Source organism: Necator americanus, chromosome I (assembly GCF_031761385.1).
Source record: "Necator americanus strain Aroian chromosome I, whole genome shotgun sequence".
Lineage (NCBI taxonomy): Eukaryota > Metazoa > Nematoda > Chromadorea > Rhabditida > Ancylostomatidae > Necator > Necator americanus.
Window position 1 is genome coordinate 33,713,687 of NC_087371.1, and position 16,608 is coordinate 33,730,294.

At 37.6% G+C, this 16,608-nt stretch overlaps 2 protein-coding genes across 4 annotated transcripts; both read right to left on the reverse strand.

Moving 5' to 3' along the window:
- Positions 1 to 625: 625 nt before the first annotated feature.
- RB195_007706 (uncharacterized protein) lies at positions 626 to 7,387 on the reverse strand (the record flags this gene model as incomplete). Of its 3 annotated transcripts, none has more annotated exons than XM_064181477.1 (14): positions 626 to 658; positions 716 to 802; positions 864 to 932; positions 1,229 to 1,335; positions 1,408 to 1,563; positions 1,632 to 1,734; positions 2,869 to 3,042; positions 3,119 to 3,231; positions 3,319 to 3,445; positions 3,867 to 3,900; positions 5,940 to 6,056; positions 6,115 to 6,269; positions 6,328 to 6,397; positions 7,269 to 7,387. In XM_064181477.1, the coding sequence occupies 14 exons, from the start codon at positions 7,385 to 7,387 to the stop codon at positions 626 to 628; spliced, it is 1,464 nt and encodes a 487-aa protein (XP_064038261.1). The 3 variants fall into 3 exon arrangements, with proteins under 3 accessions (XP_064038261.1, XP_064038263.1, XP_064038262.1); XM_064181476.1 differs by having other exon boundaries at positions 1,229 to 1,347; XM_064181475.1 differs by having other exon boundaries at positions 626 to 802.
- Positions 7,388 to 8,983: 1,596 nt separating this feature from the next.
- RB195_007707 (uncharacterized protein) lies at positions 8,984 to 16,598 on the reverse strand (the record flags this gene model as incomplete). Its single annotated transcript, XM_064181478.1, has 13 exons — positions 8,984 to 9,160; positions 9,875 to 9,943; positions 10,034 to 10,161; positions 10,590 to 10,745; positions 10,824 to 10,926; positions 11,740 to 11,913; positions 12,004 to 12,116; positions 12,550 to 12,676; positions 13,346 to 13,379; positions 14,855 to 14,971; positions 15,039 to 15,193; positions 15,313 to 15,382; positions 16,489 to 16,598. 13 exons carry the CDS (start codon positions 16,596 to 16,598, stop codon positions 8,984 to 8,986), a joined length of 1,533 nt encoding a protein of 510 aa, XP_064038264.1.
- Positions 16,599 to 16,608: the final 10 nt, after the last annotated feature.

Genomic DNA, 16,608 nt, shown 5'->3' on the forward strand with positions numbered 1-16,608 from the left:
CTCAATCGACGCCATTTTTTTTCTCAGCGTAGGTCCTAGCAGTGTGAAATTACTCCAAAACTTATCCCGAGTACCGAATAGACTCTCTGAAAATTATGTTGAATGATTTAAAAGCGAGCGAATAAAAGCGTGCTTGATCTTGTTCGCTACACTCGAGAGGTTAGATCCTAACAGTTAAATTGACATTCCGGTGTAGATGAAATAGCATGACTCCCGGCTAAAAGCGCCAGAAAATGCTGCATATTAGGCTGATAGCGATTAACTCAAATTTGATCGCAGTCGTGGATCGATTAGAGATCGCCAGACTCTGCCTATCCACCAACACGTAGTTCTTGTGCAGTTTTCTGAACGTGGGTCTAGACTCCCTCTTTTTGCGTTTCACTTCAGCTGTAGATATTTGTAGTTGCAAAGTTCCTTACTCAGTTTTATGATTTAAATCCTGACTTGATCCTGATCCTATCCATGCTAATTGGGACAAGATAATAACATCCGATTGGTTCGTTTTATTCAACATTTTTATTATTATTGTTAGTATGCTAATATTATTGCTAATTATTAAATAATAAAGAGCAAAACACTGATATTTTATCTATCACAAATACAGGCCGAATCACAAGGAAACCAGTTATAGGAGGCTGGATAAGTTAGCAGGACGATACTGCAAATCGATCGGCTTCCTATAATCGTAGAGGGTTGGAGCTTGCAAAAGAATCACCAAAGTTCCGATTAAGCAGGCAGCCGAAAAGATGAACAGAAACATTCTGTCCACAACCATAGCGACATAATTCCAATCCTCGTCAATCTATATATAAAAAATAATTTGATATTTAAAAAAATAGTGAGAAATCCCGGAACGAATTCACCTTATCGTTGCGATTATTCTTTTTGAGCGTTTCCGCTATATACACAAGATTTTCGAAGGCTTTCAATACCTAAAGTGTGGTATTTACGGCACTTTACGTATTAAAGTGGAATGGTGGCGACTCTATGGTCAGGCGAAAACGACATGAAGCACGGTGCATTTGCGTACGCGCTCAAAACTGCACGATGGAAGCAGTAGTTGGAACCGAGGTGAGACCATCTCAAATTGCAGCGATGGGTGGTGCCAGCAAGGGTCCCAGCACGCTCCTAACCGCTACGCTCCACCGCACCGCCTCGAGAGAAGCCGCCTACGCCATTACACCGTGCTTCATGCCGTCTTGGCCCTATATGTTGTGCTTAAACTGACCTGTGGCGAATAGTAAAGTCTTTGTATTCTTTCGTCTACGGCTTTATCCATACTTACGCGATGTTCATGATAGTTTAAAGGGATTTTACCGTCCAGAGTTGTTGGCTCTGGAAAAATCACTGCAAAACGTTGAATGAGTTACTCGCCTAGTTGAACGTAGATCGATATCAATCGCTAACCAAATGTTTTCCTTGAACCGGCTCTTCTTAACGAATTGTCTTCATCGTCCAATTGTGTTCTCATAAATAAGATTTTCGGCAACCATCCGAGAAACACCACTCTCACCCATTTTGGCATCACGTGAGTTGTGGGTGTTCGAAAATGTATGTTTAATGCTGCATATAATAACTAAATAGGAAGATGTCTAAGTAAGGCAACATTTAATGAAACGATATAAACTTACAGAATACAGTTACCATAACACTTAGGGTAACCATTATCATGGTAAAACACAAATACTTTCCTATCAGCGGCAAAGTTATCGATGTCGCTGGGATAATTTCGGTCTGAAAATCTCTTTCATTTATTTCTCAGATCCTCAACGCAATGATAACTGGATTATGCTGCTGGGTCATGCTTCTAGATGTAGTTTTCTCTGAAACTGTTCAAAGTATCACAGTTTTGTTAGTCATTTCTCTGCTGTGGGGCAGGTCTAGCGCTGACGGTAAGGCTGCCCGCAGAGTTTCTTGTGCGATTCCACGATCGATCACTGTTTTGAAACACTCCGGCGTCAACCGGAGCCTTCATCTCTCAGAGGTCGATAAACTGGTGCCAGACTGGTTTGGTAGAATAAAACTTTGACTTGATATATCGGATAGCCTTCGCAAGTCTTTGTAAAGTTGCACACGCGTTAATAAAATACAGTTCCTGAGTTGAAGTCGAACGCGTAGGCGCATACCCCATGGGACTGATCAACGCCGTGCACTTTATGCTTTATCCTTTCTCTGTTGTGGATGTTATGTATGGGAACACCTACTTCAGAAAAATACGTTATGAATACATAATATACTCATTTATTCCATTCCACTGCCAATGAAGTGGCAGTAGGTGGAGGTGGAGCAACCCTACCAATTTGAAAAGATAATTTCATGACCTTGCCGAGCTGGCAAGAGCCATCAGCTTCTGACTTCAAGAACGCTCATAGACCGACATATGCGGTTAATCGACTCTGTCGCAAGTTCTGGTTTGCAGCCATAAGATGAAAAAACTGAAATTTTTCTGTCTGGATTTATGAGATGACAAAATTCATCCGTTCAACATGGATCGACGAAAAGACACCTTACTCGTGGAGATCATCGATCGTGCAGAGAGCGGAACCTCTAACCGCTGTACTACACTCGCCCCTACTCGTGGAGGCACACTATCAAAATTCCTCTCCACAAGAAGTTATCTTTCACGAACTCAAGGAACTGTCGAAGAATCTCACTGCTGCGTATTACGTACAAGGTTTTGAAGCGGATTATCCTAGACCGAATTATTAAGCATCGCAAAGAAACAACGCGCGACGAGCAAGCCGGCTCTCGTCCTGACGATTGACCAGATTTTATGTTATGTTGTATACCAAAAACTTTGAATATACTGTAACTATGGAAAACTGCTTACTTTTACATTTTAACGGAAGTTTATAGTAATACACCCACCAATAGAAGGAAGAATATTGTCAAAGCGACAAGAATTGATATGCACAGCGTAACCTTCTCGCCCGAATGAGATGGTAAATAGAATACCAAAATAGTTAAGAACGATATCCCAACGCATGGAAACACAAGGTTGACAGTGTAGAAAAGAGGCTTGCGACGAAGGTTCAAGTAGTACTGGAAAACGAGGGAATTAACCAAAAAGATTGGAAAAGATCATGTTGTCGATGGTCGATGAAATCGACGATGATACCATGATATCGACGTATGCCCCGTCCTCACAACAAGTGGGATAATTCTTTGTTCTACGAATAGCAACTCTTGACATTATGTCCCATTCAACTGATGGATAATAGTCGGATAAATCTGAAAGTGACATATACGAACATATGCTATACCTTCTTCAGCAAAATTTCACCATGACAGTGATAATGGAGGCCTAAATGACTCAACCTATTCCATCTTCTGCGATCGTGATGTTGTCGACTTCACCTCTTTCGTTCACTTCTTTCTCGTAGCGCACATTACCATCAAGTAATTCCAGATTAAGCAAATTTTCCGAATATGTCCATGAGCCAAACTAAAAGAGCAGTTGTGAAAGGAACTGTTAAGTCTTTCTGTGCTATAGTCGTGTCATAACGGTATGAACCTCGCTGCAGCTGCGCAGGCAGCTCCGCTCGAAGCGGACCACCTCAAAGTACAGCGAGTGCTAGCAAGCCCGGTCCCTGTCTCTCCCTGTCTCTCCCTCTCTCTCTTTCTCTCTCTCTTTTTCTTTCTCTCTCCCTCTCTCTCTCTCTCTCTCTCTCGATCCTCACCGCTTCGAGCGCAGCCGCGTACGCAACTACACCAAGCTTAATGTCGTTTTGAACGATTCTTTCTAGAAACGTTTCATTTTTCTAGGATTTCTAAGACATTTTTTTTTGCTGGAACCCTGCGTATAAGCCAGTTTTTGAAACAAGTCAAAGTATTCCTTCATAGATTACGCAATTAACAGAACTCACCTTCAAACAGCATTGTTGCTCATCGAAAGGGAACCTGAAAAGTACAAATAATCACGGTTGGAAAGAATGTTCGAGGAGCTGCATAACATTAGACAACTAGCTAGATCGTACTTAGATAAGATAAAAATTCGCAAAAATCGCCATTTGCGGTTCCAGTATGGTCTTACGGTACTCTTAATTCGATTTCGATAAATAATTCGATTTCGTGCGACTTCTTTTGTAACATCGTAAGAATCGCCATTTGCAATCGCCAGTGTGGTCTTACGGTATTCCTTCACTCTATCTTTCTGTCTATTAAAACTACGCATTCTTTACTTCGTCACTAGTTCGTTATCAATCTGACATGAAGCGGTGAAGCAATACGGGAAATGCGAAAACAACAGCACACATATTTAATTTTATGGATTGGGGGAAGAAAGAAGCTGCTGAAGAGGTAAACCTAAGTTTTTGGGTTTGCAAGACGTCATGGAGACATGCGCGCGCAGTAGAACGTAGCTTAATGTACTGAATTTTATCTCGTCTGAGATCTGAGAGATCCCTATGCGCTTGACTGCCCAACCTCTTCTCATAACCGAATTGTTGTGTCATGGATACAATATGTGCTATTATGAAATAGTAATGGCGGGTGTAGCGCAGTCGCTAAGACGTTCCGCTGTGATTGCACGATCGATTGATGGCTCAAAACGGGCCCAGTACAAACCAAGCTTTTCTTCCCTCCGGGGTTGATAAATTGGTATCGGATTTGTCTGAGAACATTGACGTGGTCATCGGCTTTGTAAGTCATTGTATACGCTAAACACGCGTTTATGGACCCCTAACGACTTTGGATTAAAGTGAACGGATTGGCGTATCCTAAGCGGAACGATTAATCCGAGAAACTATCCTTTAGCCCTCATGAAACGGCGAAATATCCTTTCGTGTAGTCAGATCGAAACAATCGGAACCTCCGTGTGCTTACGTAAGCGGCTACGATCGAAGTGGCACGGCCGAACTTGCGGCTGCAAGCGACTCGGACGACAGATATGAACGGAACTGACGGGTTGCATCTCATACTGCAACCACTGGCTTCACCGCCTCGCATCGAGCGCGGTCGCTTACGCAACTACAACGAGTTTCAGGTCGTTTCCACCCGAGTGCAATTGTTTTAGGCATAGGCGTACGACAGAAAGTTCATATTATTTTTTTTAAATAGAAGTGTTACAAGGGTGCCACGAAACATTCCCAACTTTTCATCATGTGTTAGTTGTGCCGGCAATTAGTGGCATGTACCAATATGTGCGTTGCCTGTGGACCAACGTCCCAAGCTCGTTCAGATAGGCTAGTACCCTTAGTCTTTGCATATGGGACCCAAGGTTTGGGGAAGGCCGAGAACATTCTGAGATTCTCAGATATTGAGCGCTGTCCTGATACAAGAGAAGACCATCCTTCATTCTGCTACGGAATGAATTGACTTGCGATTGTATTTTTAAAACTATTTAACTTCTTTCACCTCTATCAAATTTATTTCTTAGAAAATAATGAATTTCCTATAGAGGATTGTCCGTGGCTACATTTTAATGATGCCCTTGGCAGTATAACTAGTAGATTTTCCCGGATAATGAATGCGTTGAATTTTTTTTTCATCAGAACAATATATCAGCGACATATTTTATTATTTCATTTCATATTTTTTTCATTTGTAATGTTTTCTTTTTCTAGTTCCAATGTTGATCGAAGTTTCGTAAATAAAAACTACGACAGATTTAGCTTACTTTGCAGATACTGTAGCCGTACGACGGAAAGCTCATGTTTTTTTTTTATTATTTTTTAATTTTTATTATTATTTTCTAGTTTTTCTTATTGTTCTAAACTATTTTTATTATATTACTTTTATTTTTATTTTTCTAAATAGAAGTGTTACTTAAATAAAGAGAAATGAGCATTCAGTTTTATTTAAACTTTATTTTTTTCGACATAAATTCATAGATTTGAGTTAATAAAAGTTTAATGAAAATTTTTTGAGATCATACGTGACCTAACGTATGAAATCTTGTTATTTGAATTGAAATTAAGTGAGACCAGTAGTCCACCCACCATCTAACATCAATTTGACACATACTCTTGAAAATTGCCGGAGGTTCCCAAGTAACTTGTCCAGAATAATGTAGTGTAGCCTTTGTTGCAATTGTAATATTGTAGTTACTGTCAGCGCTATAATATTTATTACAAGTTTAAAAAGAGAACCTTTGAGAATCTTGTGCAAACCCACTTGTTATATAGGACAATATCCGGCACCCAAATCATCTCGTAAGGAACGTAAAGTACGCTGACACCGCCGTAATTTTTCGGATCCCAGGACAATTTTCTATCCATCCACACTTGTTTCAACCATACGGAACACGTCATGATTTGATCAATCTCATGCTGGAAATTATTAGATTTCTGACAAATTCTATAAAGTTTTCAGGTACCGGATAATTACCACGTCTATAAGTTGGCTTAGTCGTAATTTTAGTTTGATCGTTGTTGGTTCATGCGGTCCTGCGGCTGGTCTGAATAAGATGTGTAAATTCTATTGTAAAACTAGAGAAAAACTTGATAAAGAGCTCAGATTCTTCTCGTCCTCGATTTTTTTCTCAACATCGTAATTTATCTTCCAGTTTCACTTTTCTCCGCTGCAGATTCTGTATTCGTGAGTGTTTTCTTTTTTTTTTGGAAAAAGGAAAGGAAACAGGAAAAAAAAAACAGAGGAATTTGACTCTAATAGTGGTTGTATCATTTTCAAGAAGTATTAAAAATTTTGAGAGAAGAAAGCTCATGGAAGAATCAACAACCAATTTCTGAATATGTTTTTGTCTTACAGAGCCTATGCCCTCTTATTTCTTAGAAAAATTCCTGGAATTTTAATTTACGAAAACGAGTGGTAAACGAGTGGTTATTGTTTTGGAATAATTTCTCAACTTTTTTTCCAATATTCAATATTTCCAATAATTTTCTATTTTTTCCTCAACAAAAAATCTCGTATTTATGAGGTTCGGAGGTCGGAGTCATTGAATATCACCATAAAAAATATTGATAAAAGGAGAGGTCCGAAAACGAGTCGGGTGCAAGTTGAAAACTAGTTCACAAAAATTTTCAAAAACCTCCAAACTCGTTTTTGTAGGTTCATACCGCATAAATGGATAGTTTTTTTTTTTTTGGAAAATATCTCGCTAGTTTTCGTTTGGCTCTTTCTATCGATACCTACTGATTCCCTTACTCTCCTTTGAAAGTGTCGTTTATATTTTCAAGAGTCAATTAGCCAATAAATTATCAAAATCAATCAATAGCAATAAATTAGTGATTTTAGTGTGAATAAAGCTCATGGTTCTTTCAGTAGAAGTGCATGCGTAGCAGAGGAAAATAATACAAATATACTCTTACCTTTTATGTCGATTATAATTTTTCATAAGGTCATCGAATAACCGTTTCGCATCTTGATTACCATAAGTAACAGATGTGTAGATTAAAAGGGAATAAACCAGGACAGGTAGAGCCTTCATAATAATAATTCCGCTAAACAGGCTATCACATAAATTGAACGACGAGCACAATTCTCCTACAGCTGCTGAACGGAAAATAAGAGAATATGGTCGTTAAGGGACGTAATGTATGGAGCGCTTGTGAACATTCCAGGTCGTTTCAGCTGGTTTTTTTTTTCGTCTGTTAAGCTTTGCAATTCTGCTGGAAAGTGCACATTGACCAATGTGTGAGAGATCATTTGTCTATAGAGGCTTACGGCACAACGCTTCGAGCACATCTAACTTATGTGCCTATAACAAACCATAGAAAGTTAGCCGAGAAATGTGCGAAATTTATTTTTTGTTTTGGGATGATTAATGAAATGGAAACTAATTAACAAGCAATTGGATAGAATGAATATTCTCCACATGTTCCGCTCGATGAAAGATGATACGCAGAAAAAAAAAAGCTGGGAAATTTTGTGGCATTTTGCTTGTCTCATCCTATGAAACACTCGACAAAGTTTAATGCAAACTAAAAACTGAGCAGCTGTTCGAAAGAATTTTCCCAGCTTCTTGAGCGGTAGATTAAGTAAGTGCAAATGTAGAACGATGGGTTAGAAGACATCAGTCGTTTGCATATTGAATTCTTCAGGCCTTCTCTTCATTTGGAAAGAAAATTTTCCCCCGAAAAAAAAAACTCGATCTTTCTTATTTCAGCCCAAATAGTCTACAAACTCGAAAATCTAGTCGTTTAAGTCTTAGTAGACTGCTCCCAATGTTGTATTTTTTAAAGTGAAGTGGTCATATTTTGAGAAAATGAGATGAAAAAAAAAGAGCTGATTATCTAGAAATTGATCCGTCCATCAGTGGAGAGCCTATTTTTCGTTATCCGTTGCAATCTGATCCGAGAATGAGACCACGATCTATCTTATTGTGAAAAATAAGCGCAGAGCAACTTTCGAGGCGACAAATCATTCAGGTCGTTTTCAATGAACGCGACGCACATTTGTCGCACTTTTTCAATTTTCCTAGCTGTGTTTGACGGCTGGCGACAGTCCGGTGATGTACATTGTGTTCCCTCATAATTTGCCATGCAGTTTTCATGACGATAGCCTTCAAGTCAATACTTCTACGAGTAATGATTTTAAGGCGTATAAGTACTAAGTACAGCGAGATATGCCAATGGCAGGATTGCGGAGGTGTGAAAGTAATTAACGGGGCTTGACGAAACTTTGCCCGTTTTCAGGCCACACATTTGTCAAAAGTGAATTCTCGAAGTATATTTGAAATCAACAGCTCATTTACTTTCGAATGGTATTTTCAAAATTAAATTTTGCCCACTTCCAAGAATTCCGACGGTTTGCGACGGATTTTAGGACACAACTTAGTAGAGGTGTTGTATAAGTACCTGTATAAGTACTAGTAAACCCTTAAAAGAATCAAATGTGATTGTCCAGATTTTCGTGTCACGCGAATAACAACTTAACATGGTTCTCTTTTTTATTCCACAGGTTATTGACTAAAGAAAATTCATTTTTGTATCCATAGGACTGCAGAAAAATTACTCCAAAATTTTTATTTCACAAACAGAATAGGATAGGTCACCCATCAAAAATGTAGGAATTTCTCTGTCGATCATACAAGGGCAGTCAAATTAGCGGGTCGATATTGTAGATCAATTGGTTTCCTGTCATCATAGAGAGTAGGTGCTTGTAGTAGAATAAGTACAGTTCCAATAAAACAAGCAAGAGAAAAAATCAGTAGAAATAGTCGGTCGAGAACCATTGCAACGTATTTCCAATCTTCATCGATCTATAAAATGTTATCATAAGAGAAGTGATGAGAAAATATTTGTAATGTGTCCCTGGACATCATCCGTGGACTACACAAAGGCACCATTTGTCGAAGAACCGGGAACGGAACAAAACGTTCCGACGGATAGTAAGAAATTGAACGTGAAATCCAACCAGATGGCTATAAATGATAAAGTTTCTGGCGCAAATCAATCCGCTTGGGATGCGCCCCCACGTTCACTTCAATTCAGAATCGTTTGAGGTTTACGAACATGTAACTGGCCCATACAATAACTTACGGTGGCTAGCCGATGAGTCAAGTCAGTGTTTTTATCCTCCCAGACAAGTCTGGTAGCAATTTATCGACCCGGAAGGGATGAAAGGCTTGGTGAGCACTGGGGCGGATTCGAACTTCCAATCGATCGTGCAGGCAACGGAACCTCTAACCGGTACACCATACAAGCCCTCAGACGGCTACACAACGCCAATAATAGGGTTTCAGATAGCCCTCAGACAACAACCCACTCGATCGTCACTATATATTTACAGTGGACATATAGCGAATGTGTTCATAAGGGTGATGAACATTCGATTTGAAAAAGTCGGCGGGAAAGCGTTACTGTGTCGAACGCGTACGTTACGGCAGATGCGTCGCTACGTCGCCACGCTACTCATTCGATGCCGACTATAGTCGGACTACGTACAATTATTCGATAACTGATAAAACACGCACTTTATCATCGCGATCCTTTTTCTTCAGCAATTCAGCGATGAAACAGATGTTCTCAAACGCTTTCACAACCTGAAATTACTCATGAACGACGACAATAAAGCAGAAGAATTGCACATAATTATTCCCTTACCATCCCTATGTCGGATGGTATCCACTCACCTGTGGAGAATAGTAAAGTTTCTGTATTCTATCATCCACGGCCGCATTTGCAAGACTTCTTCCCATATCGCGACTCACACGATGTTCATGATAGTTTAAAGGGATTTTACCGTCTAAGGTGGTAGGTCCTGAACATATTGAATCTCAATAGATTTTTTGAGCTTTCTTGATCGAAGGCGTCACCCCACGAATCTGAGGTTGTACGGATTTCCGGTGGAGTATTCGTATACGGGATCGTAGATTATTGAGAGAAGGGTGACTCCGTTCATTTCTTCTTAATTGCCGTAAAAAACGGCCCGGAAGATACGGCTTCGGGCGTTCCGGCGCGCTATTTTCTACAAAGAGTTCGATTGGAGCGCGCCAGCCTTCTGCACGCACCGCATCTTCCGGGCCGTTTTTTACGGCAATTAGGAACAAATGGACGGAATCACCTCCCTCTCCATAATCTACGATCCCGTATACGAATACTCCTCCTGAAATCCGTACTACCTCAGATTCGTGGGGTGATGCCTTCAAGCTTAGTCTATCCATCTCCGAGTCGAGCAACAACACGAACCTACTGTCTTTCTGGAACTGACTCTTCTGAACGACTCATCACCATCCTCCAATGGTCTTCTCATGAAAAGTATTTTCGGTAACCATTGGACGAAAACAAGTTTTACCCATTTCGGCATCAAATGTGTGGTAGGAGTTCGAAAATGTAAATTTAGTGCTGAAATTTTCGAGAGGAAAAAAAAAACACTCGAGGAAATTGTCATCATCATAGTTTTAAAATAATTCTACGACTTACATATGACAGTAACTACTACGCTTAAGGTTACCATTACCATAGTGAATAACAAGTATTTCCCTATTAATGGTAGTGTAATTGAAGTAGCTGGAATAATTTCGGTCTGAAAAAGAAAAGATGGAAATACATATATCACGTGGAATACGGTATATAATAGCATAATAAATGTAAATAATAGGTTGCTGAGGAGGTAAAATCTTTTTTTTTTGTCGTCTACAGTATTGCGTAGTGTATTTAAGGTCGAATCGTTCAATTTAGTGATCTGGATAATCGTGTCCATACGCACACCTTTCCCGCTCGACACACTTTTTCTTTCACCACCGCTCAGAAGTCCTCCCCGCCACTAAACCTTACAAACTTCCTCTTTTAGCCTTACTTTCTCCATTTTTCCCCCTTTTCACTGTATTTTTTTCTATTTTTAATCATGTGTGTCATTCTTTTCTTCTGCATCGAATCATTCCTTTCGGTTCTTCACTTTTTATTTGTCTTTTCATTAAATTCATTCATTGCATTTCTATCTATTCTCTAAAATGTCATTTATTCAATTACGCGGACCTCTTCCTGTTTTTTGAATTCACTTTAAAAAAAATGCCTTTTTTGTAGCTAACTTTAATGGCCAGTTAATTGATTAATTTTTTTTTAAATTTTTTATTAATATTCTCAATCAGTTATTCTTTATACATGAATGGTTATTGTGATCACGCGCTGCTTTTCACTTTCAACAAGTAAAAATAAAGATATCATATTGTTGAAAGGCTGCGGATCCATCAAAAAACGTACGCTTCCCTCTCTACTTTATTTTTTCGAGAGCAACTTTACTTTTTTCTGAGCAACTCGGTAGTTTAACGGAGTTACTCAGAAACTCACAAAACTAAAAACTAGCGTTTATTGCAAGATAAACAAACAAATTACTTACCAATAGGAGGAAGAAGATAGTTAAGGCGACAAGAATAGAAATACACAATGTAACTTTCTCGCCGGAATCCGACGGTAGGTAGAATACCAAAATAGTCAGAAATGAAATCCCAACACATGGAAATACTAGATTTACCGTATAGAAAAGTGGTTTACGACGAAGTTCCAGATAATACTAAAATGTGATTTTGCAACATAACAAGAAAAACTAAGAGAGAATGAAAAAAAAAGTCTATAGGATGAAAAAAAAAACTTAAAGCGTTACCATTATATCGATGTATGCGCTCTGAGGACAGCAACTCGGATAATTCTTGGATCGTCGACGTGCAACTCGTGACATTATATCCCATTCTACTGAGGGATAATAGTCGGAAAGATCTAAAATCCGGCGTTGATCACCATAAATCGATAATGTTCCGAAGCTAATACGTGGATATTTGTATTCATCCTTGCCACATACTTTCGGCACGCCATTGAGCGTAATAATAAATAAATAAATAAATAAATAAATAAATAAATAAATAAATAAATAATGATTACTATAAATCGATAATGTTTCAAAGCTAATATGTGGGTATTTTATATTCATCCTTGCCACATCCTTTCGGCAAGCCATTGAACGTAGTAATAAATAAATAGTGATCACTATAAATCGATAATGTCTCGAAGCTAATTGTGTGGGTATTTGTATTCATTCTTGCCACACCCTTTTGGCATTGAACTTAATAATAAATAAACAAATGAACAAATAAAAAAAATAAATAAATAAATAAATAAATAATGATCACTATAAATCGAAGCTGATATGTACCTATTCCTTCATCTGCTATAGTGATATTGTCGACAATCCCAAGATCATTCACTTCCTCTACGTAGCGTACATTATTTTCAAGTAATTCCAAATTGAGCAAATTCTCAGAGTATGTCCAGGAGCCGAACTGAAAACATAAAAGTACTCGACTAAGCAGATATGGTTTAGTTGTTCCTCATTGTACCATTTTTCACGGATACAGTGTTGTAAAACTTTTGTAACGGTAAGAGAACTGGTAATTTAACTATCTTAAGTCACGAATTAAATTTCCAAAGAGCACTAAATTCAATAAATCCGAAGGCACCGAAGGGTAATTCCAATCCAATCCATAAAATGTCAGTGTAACCAAGAAGGAAGAATAATCGTCCACATGAATAATCGAATAAATCGATAGAGTTTGAAGTTCTATCACTAGAGAATTTAAAAATAGATATTTTATATTATTGTTTTAGCCTTTTGCTTTTTAATAATTTAAGAATAAATAAATGGGAAATAGAATAAATAAGTAAAATAAAGAAAACAGGATAGAGGAATAAAACGATCTGTTTTAGTCCATGAAATTACCGTATGCAAAAAAAATTAGTAATAGGACCTTGAACCGGGTGCTAAGAAAAAATTCAGAGAAATCTGCAATGGATTAACGCATTGTAATTGAAATTGATACACAGAAATGCTTCCGGAAAGCCTTAAATTTACTTCTAACATTGTTTTCTTTCTCAAAACTTCAGAATTCCGCAGATTGTCGGATATAGTTGCATAAAAAAAGAATTACATAAAACAATTTATGAAGGCATACCTTGAGGTGACATTGCTGCTCGTCAAAAGGGAACCTGAAACATTAGACATTATACTTTCAACATTAATTCCTATTAAAAAAAATGTCTGACTCTAGAACAGTGAGATCTCTATCATTTGTTTTGTGATCTACATATCCTGACTTTGGAAATATTTCTCATCACTTATTCCTTTATTTTTTCAATGTTTTTTCATTTCTATAACTTACATTACCGTTTACAAAGTATATTTTCACAATACTCCTTTTTGGCAACTTTTTGTATAAGTACAAACCAACAAATGTGGAAATTTCACAGCTGAATGGGACACCGATGACTCACCACCAGTTCTCGATTTGGCAATATAAAGCCGAAATGTTTCCCTTTGTTTAATTAAAAAGATAATATAATGCCAATGGCCCATTTGCGATTTCAAAAAAATTATTAACGTTCTCAGTCTCACTAAGTTAACCTCCAACTCAAATCAGTAATTATCGAGCGATCATGTAGGGAATAAGCATGATCTCAACTATAAAAGGACATACGTAATATATGTGTGTCTTAAGGATAAAGGATAAAGTTTCCGGCATTAATCGATCCGTTTGGAATGCGCCCCCACTTCCACTTCAATTCAGAACCGTTTTGAGGTTCACGAACACGTAACTGGCCTCTCCAATGACTTACGGTGGCTACCCGACGGGTCAGGTCAGTGTTTTTATTCTCCCAGACAAGTCTGGTACTAATTTATCCAGAACCTGGAGGGATGAAGGGCTTGTTGAGCAAGCCGCTACACTACACCTGCCCCATGCGTGTATGTACATACGTAATATTCTCCGAATTGTCGTAAAAAAAAGCGATTATTGTAAATATATTGAAGTCAAGAAACTACTATTTTTTCGATTAAAATAAGTTCAATGAAGGGAATAAAATAAATAATCAATTCCCTAATTAAATAAAACGAGTTCCCAATCACGAAATAAAACAAAACAGTGTGTTTTCTAAAAGTCTGCCGATGAGGATTTTTTCAGATGGAACCTATATTTGCCCGACGTTTCGGCCTCAATTTTCTTTTATTTTTAAACAAATTTCTACAAAAGATTTTTGAAAAAATATCGAAGTCACATCACGAGAAAACGGAAAACATAAACAAAACGTAATTTCGAAACATTCAACCAAAACAATAATTGGTTCTTCACGTACAAAGATTAGGGAACCAATATATCGAAAATAAAATGTGGCTAGTTAGCACGGTAATAACTAGAACATTATAAATCCCAGCTTTAAGGTTTCAAAAACAGCAGACTTTGGGAAATTTAAAAAATATCGGATACCTCATAAAATTTCGGAAAAAACCACCACTTTCTTTTTATTCTATTTTTCCTACTTTTTTCATTTTTCTAAAGAAACTTTAAGAAAAAGTTTGATTATTCAAATAATAAAAAAAAGAAAAATGTTTGTTACAATTACTCATGACCAGCACCAAAAAAATTTCATTTAAAAAAAATAAAAATTGAAATGAGAAGTTAACCCACCACCTAACATCAATCTGACACATGCTTTTAAAGATAGCCGGAGGCTCCCATGTGACCTCTCCGGAATAATGCAATGTGGCTTTCGTTGATATGGTAATGTTATAGTTGCTGTCAGCGCTGGAAATTTCTGGATTTACTCGTCATGTGATGTATTTAAATGAATTTGCAGTTGTTCAAAACATACTTATTGTAGAGTACAATATCCGGGACCCAAATCATTTCATAAGGCACATAGAGCACGCTAACACCACCATAACTTTTCGGATCCCAGGACAATTTTTTATCGATCCACACCTGTTTCAGCCATACCGAACATGTCATGATCTGATCGATTTCATGCTGAAATATGGAGGTGCTGCTCAGGTTCAGGAATTCTCTAATTTTCTTCTCGAATTTTCTTCATCTAATTTTCTTTTTCTTTTTTTTTTGAGAGGAAAACTGAATAAAGTCAAACCTACCACATCTATGATTTGACTTAGCCGTAATTTTAATTTTATTGTCAACGGTTCGTGTGGTCCACTGGCTGGCCTGAAAAATGTTAGAAACTCGTTGGGAACGAAGCTCAAGTTCTTAACGTTGATCAGTCCCACTGGGGTCCCCCAACATGTTCAACTTCATTTCAAAATCACCTGTTTACAGTAGCATGTACATATCACATATATGCATACACATACATAAATATGTACTCATTTATTTATTCACTTATTTATTTAATTATTTACTTATTTATTCGCATGCATAAATGGGGCACCAGAAAAAAAATGAGAAGAAAAAGCACAAATTGTCTGAGTCAGTACGTTTTGAGAAATTATGCATAAAAAAACGTTAATAATTAAAAATGATAGGCAAATAATTTTCATTAATTTGGTATAATATTTGTTGATGCATTAACTCAGTATTTTTGTCCTCCGAGACAAGTCCTATGGCATTTTATTCCTCTTGATAGCCTCCGAGGGAAGAAATCCTTGATTGACTCTAGGTATGTGCATAGAACTGCAGCGCAACCCATTACCATTACCGTACACCTGCCCAGCAAGTATAAATTTCCTCGAAAAGGGTTCGGTAGCCAAGAACTGATTTTTCATACTTTTTTTATCGAGGAAGCACAAAGGAAAGACAAAGATTTTAAATCCATAATTCCAAAAAATCATGGTAGAACAAAGAAAGACGTAGAGGAAAAATTACATTGAGGCGAACTCTATCGGCTAATATTCATTTAGCGATGATAAAGGAGGAAAAGATGGTAAATCCATTACGGCAAAACATTCACTATTAAAAGTAGTCTTATATAATTTTCTAAAATTATTTTCGAAGAAAAAATTCCTGTTGAATGCTAAAAGAAGAACAAGTGGCGAATCCATTACAGTAATTCCTTCACTATTACAAGTAGTCTTACATGTTTTTTTGAACTATTTCCGGTGAAAAAATCCTATTTTTGACGAGTGCGCTATAGCTCTTGTGGAAGAAATATGCTTCTATCTCGTCTGCTTCTATCTCGTCTGCTTCTATCTCGTCTCGTTCTCGTATTCATACAAAAATTATTTCAATCATTTTTAAGTTCCTCATAGGAGTACGTCTCTCTATTGTTCTTTCCAATGACCCCAAACTATCCATACAAGTCGATGTTCACTCACCTTCTGTGTCGATTGTAATTAACCATGAGATCATCGTATAAACGTTTCGCATCCTCGTTACTGTGAACAAAAATGAAGGTCGATAGTAAGATAAGCAGCTGAGCCCTCATTTCATATATA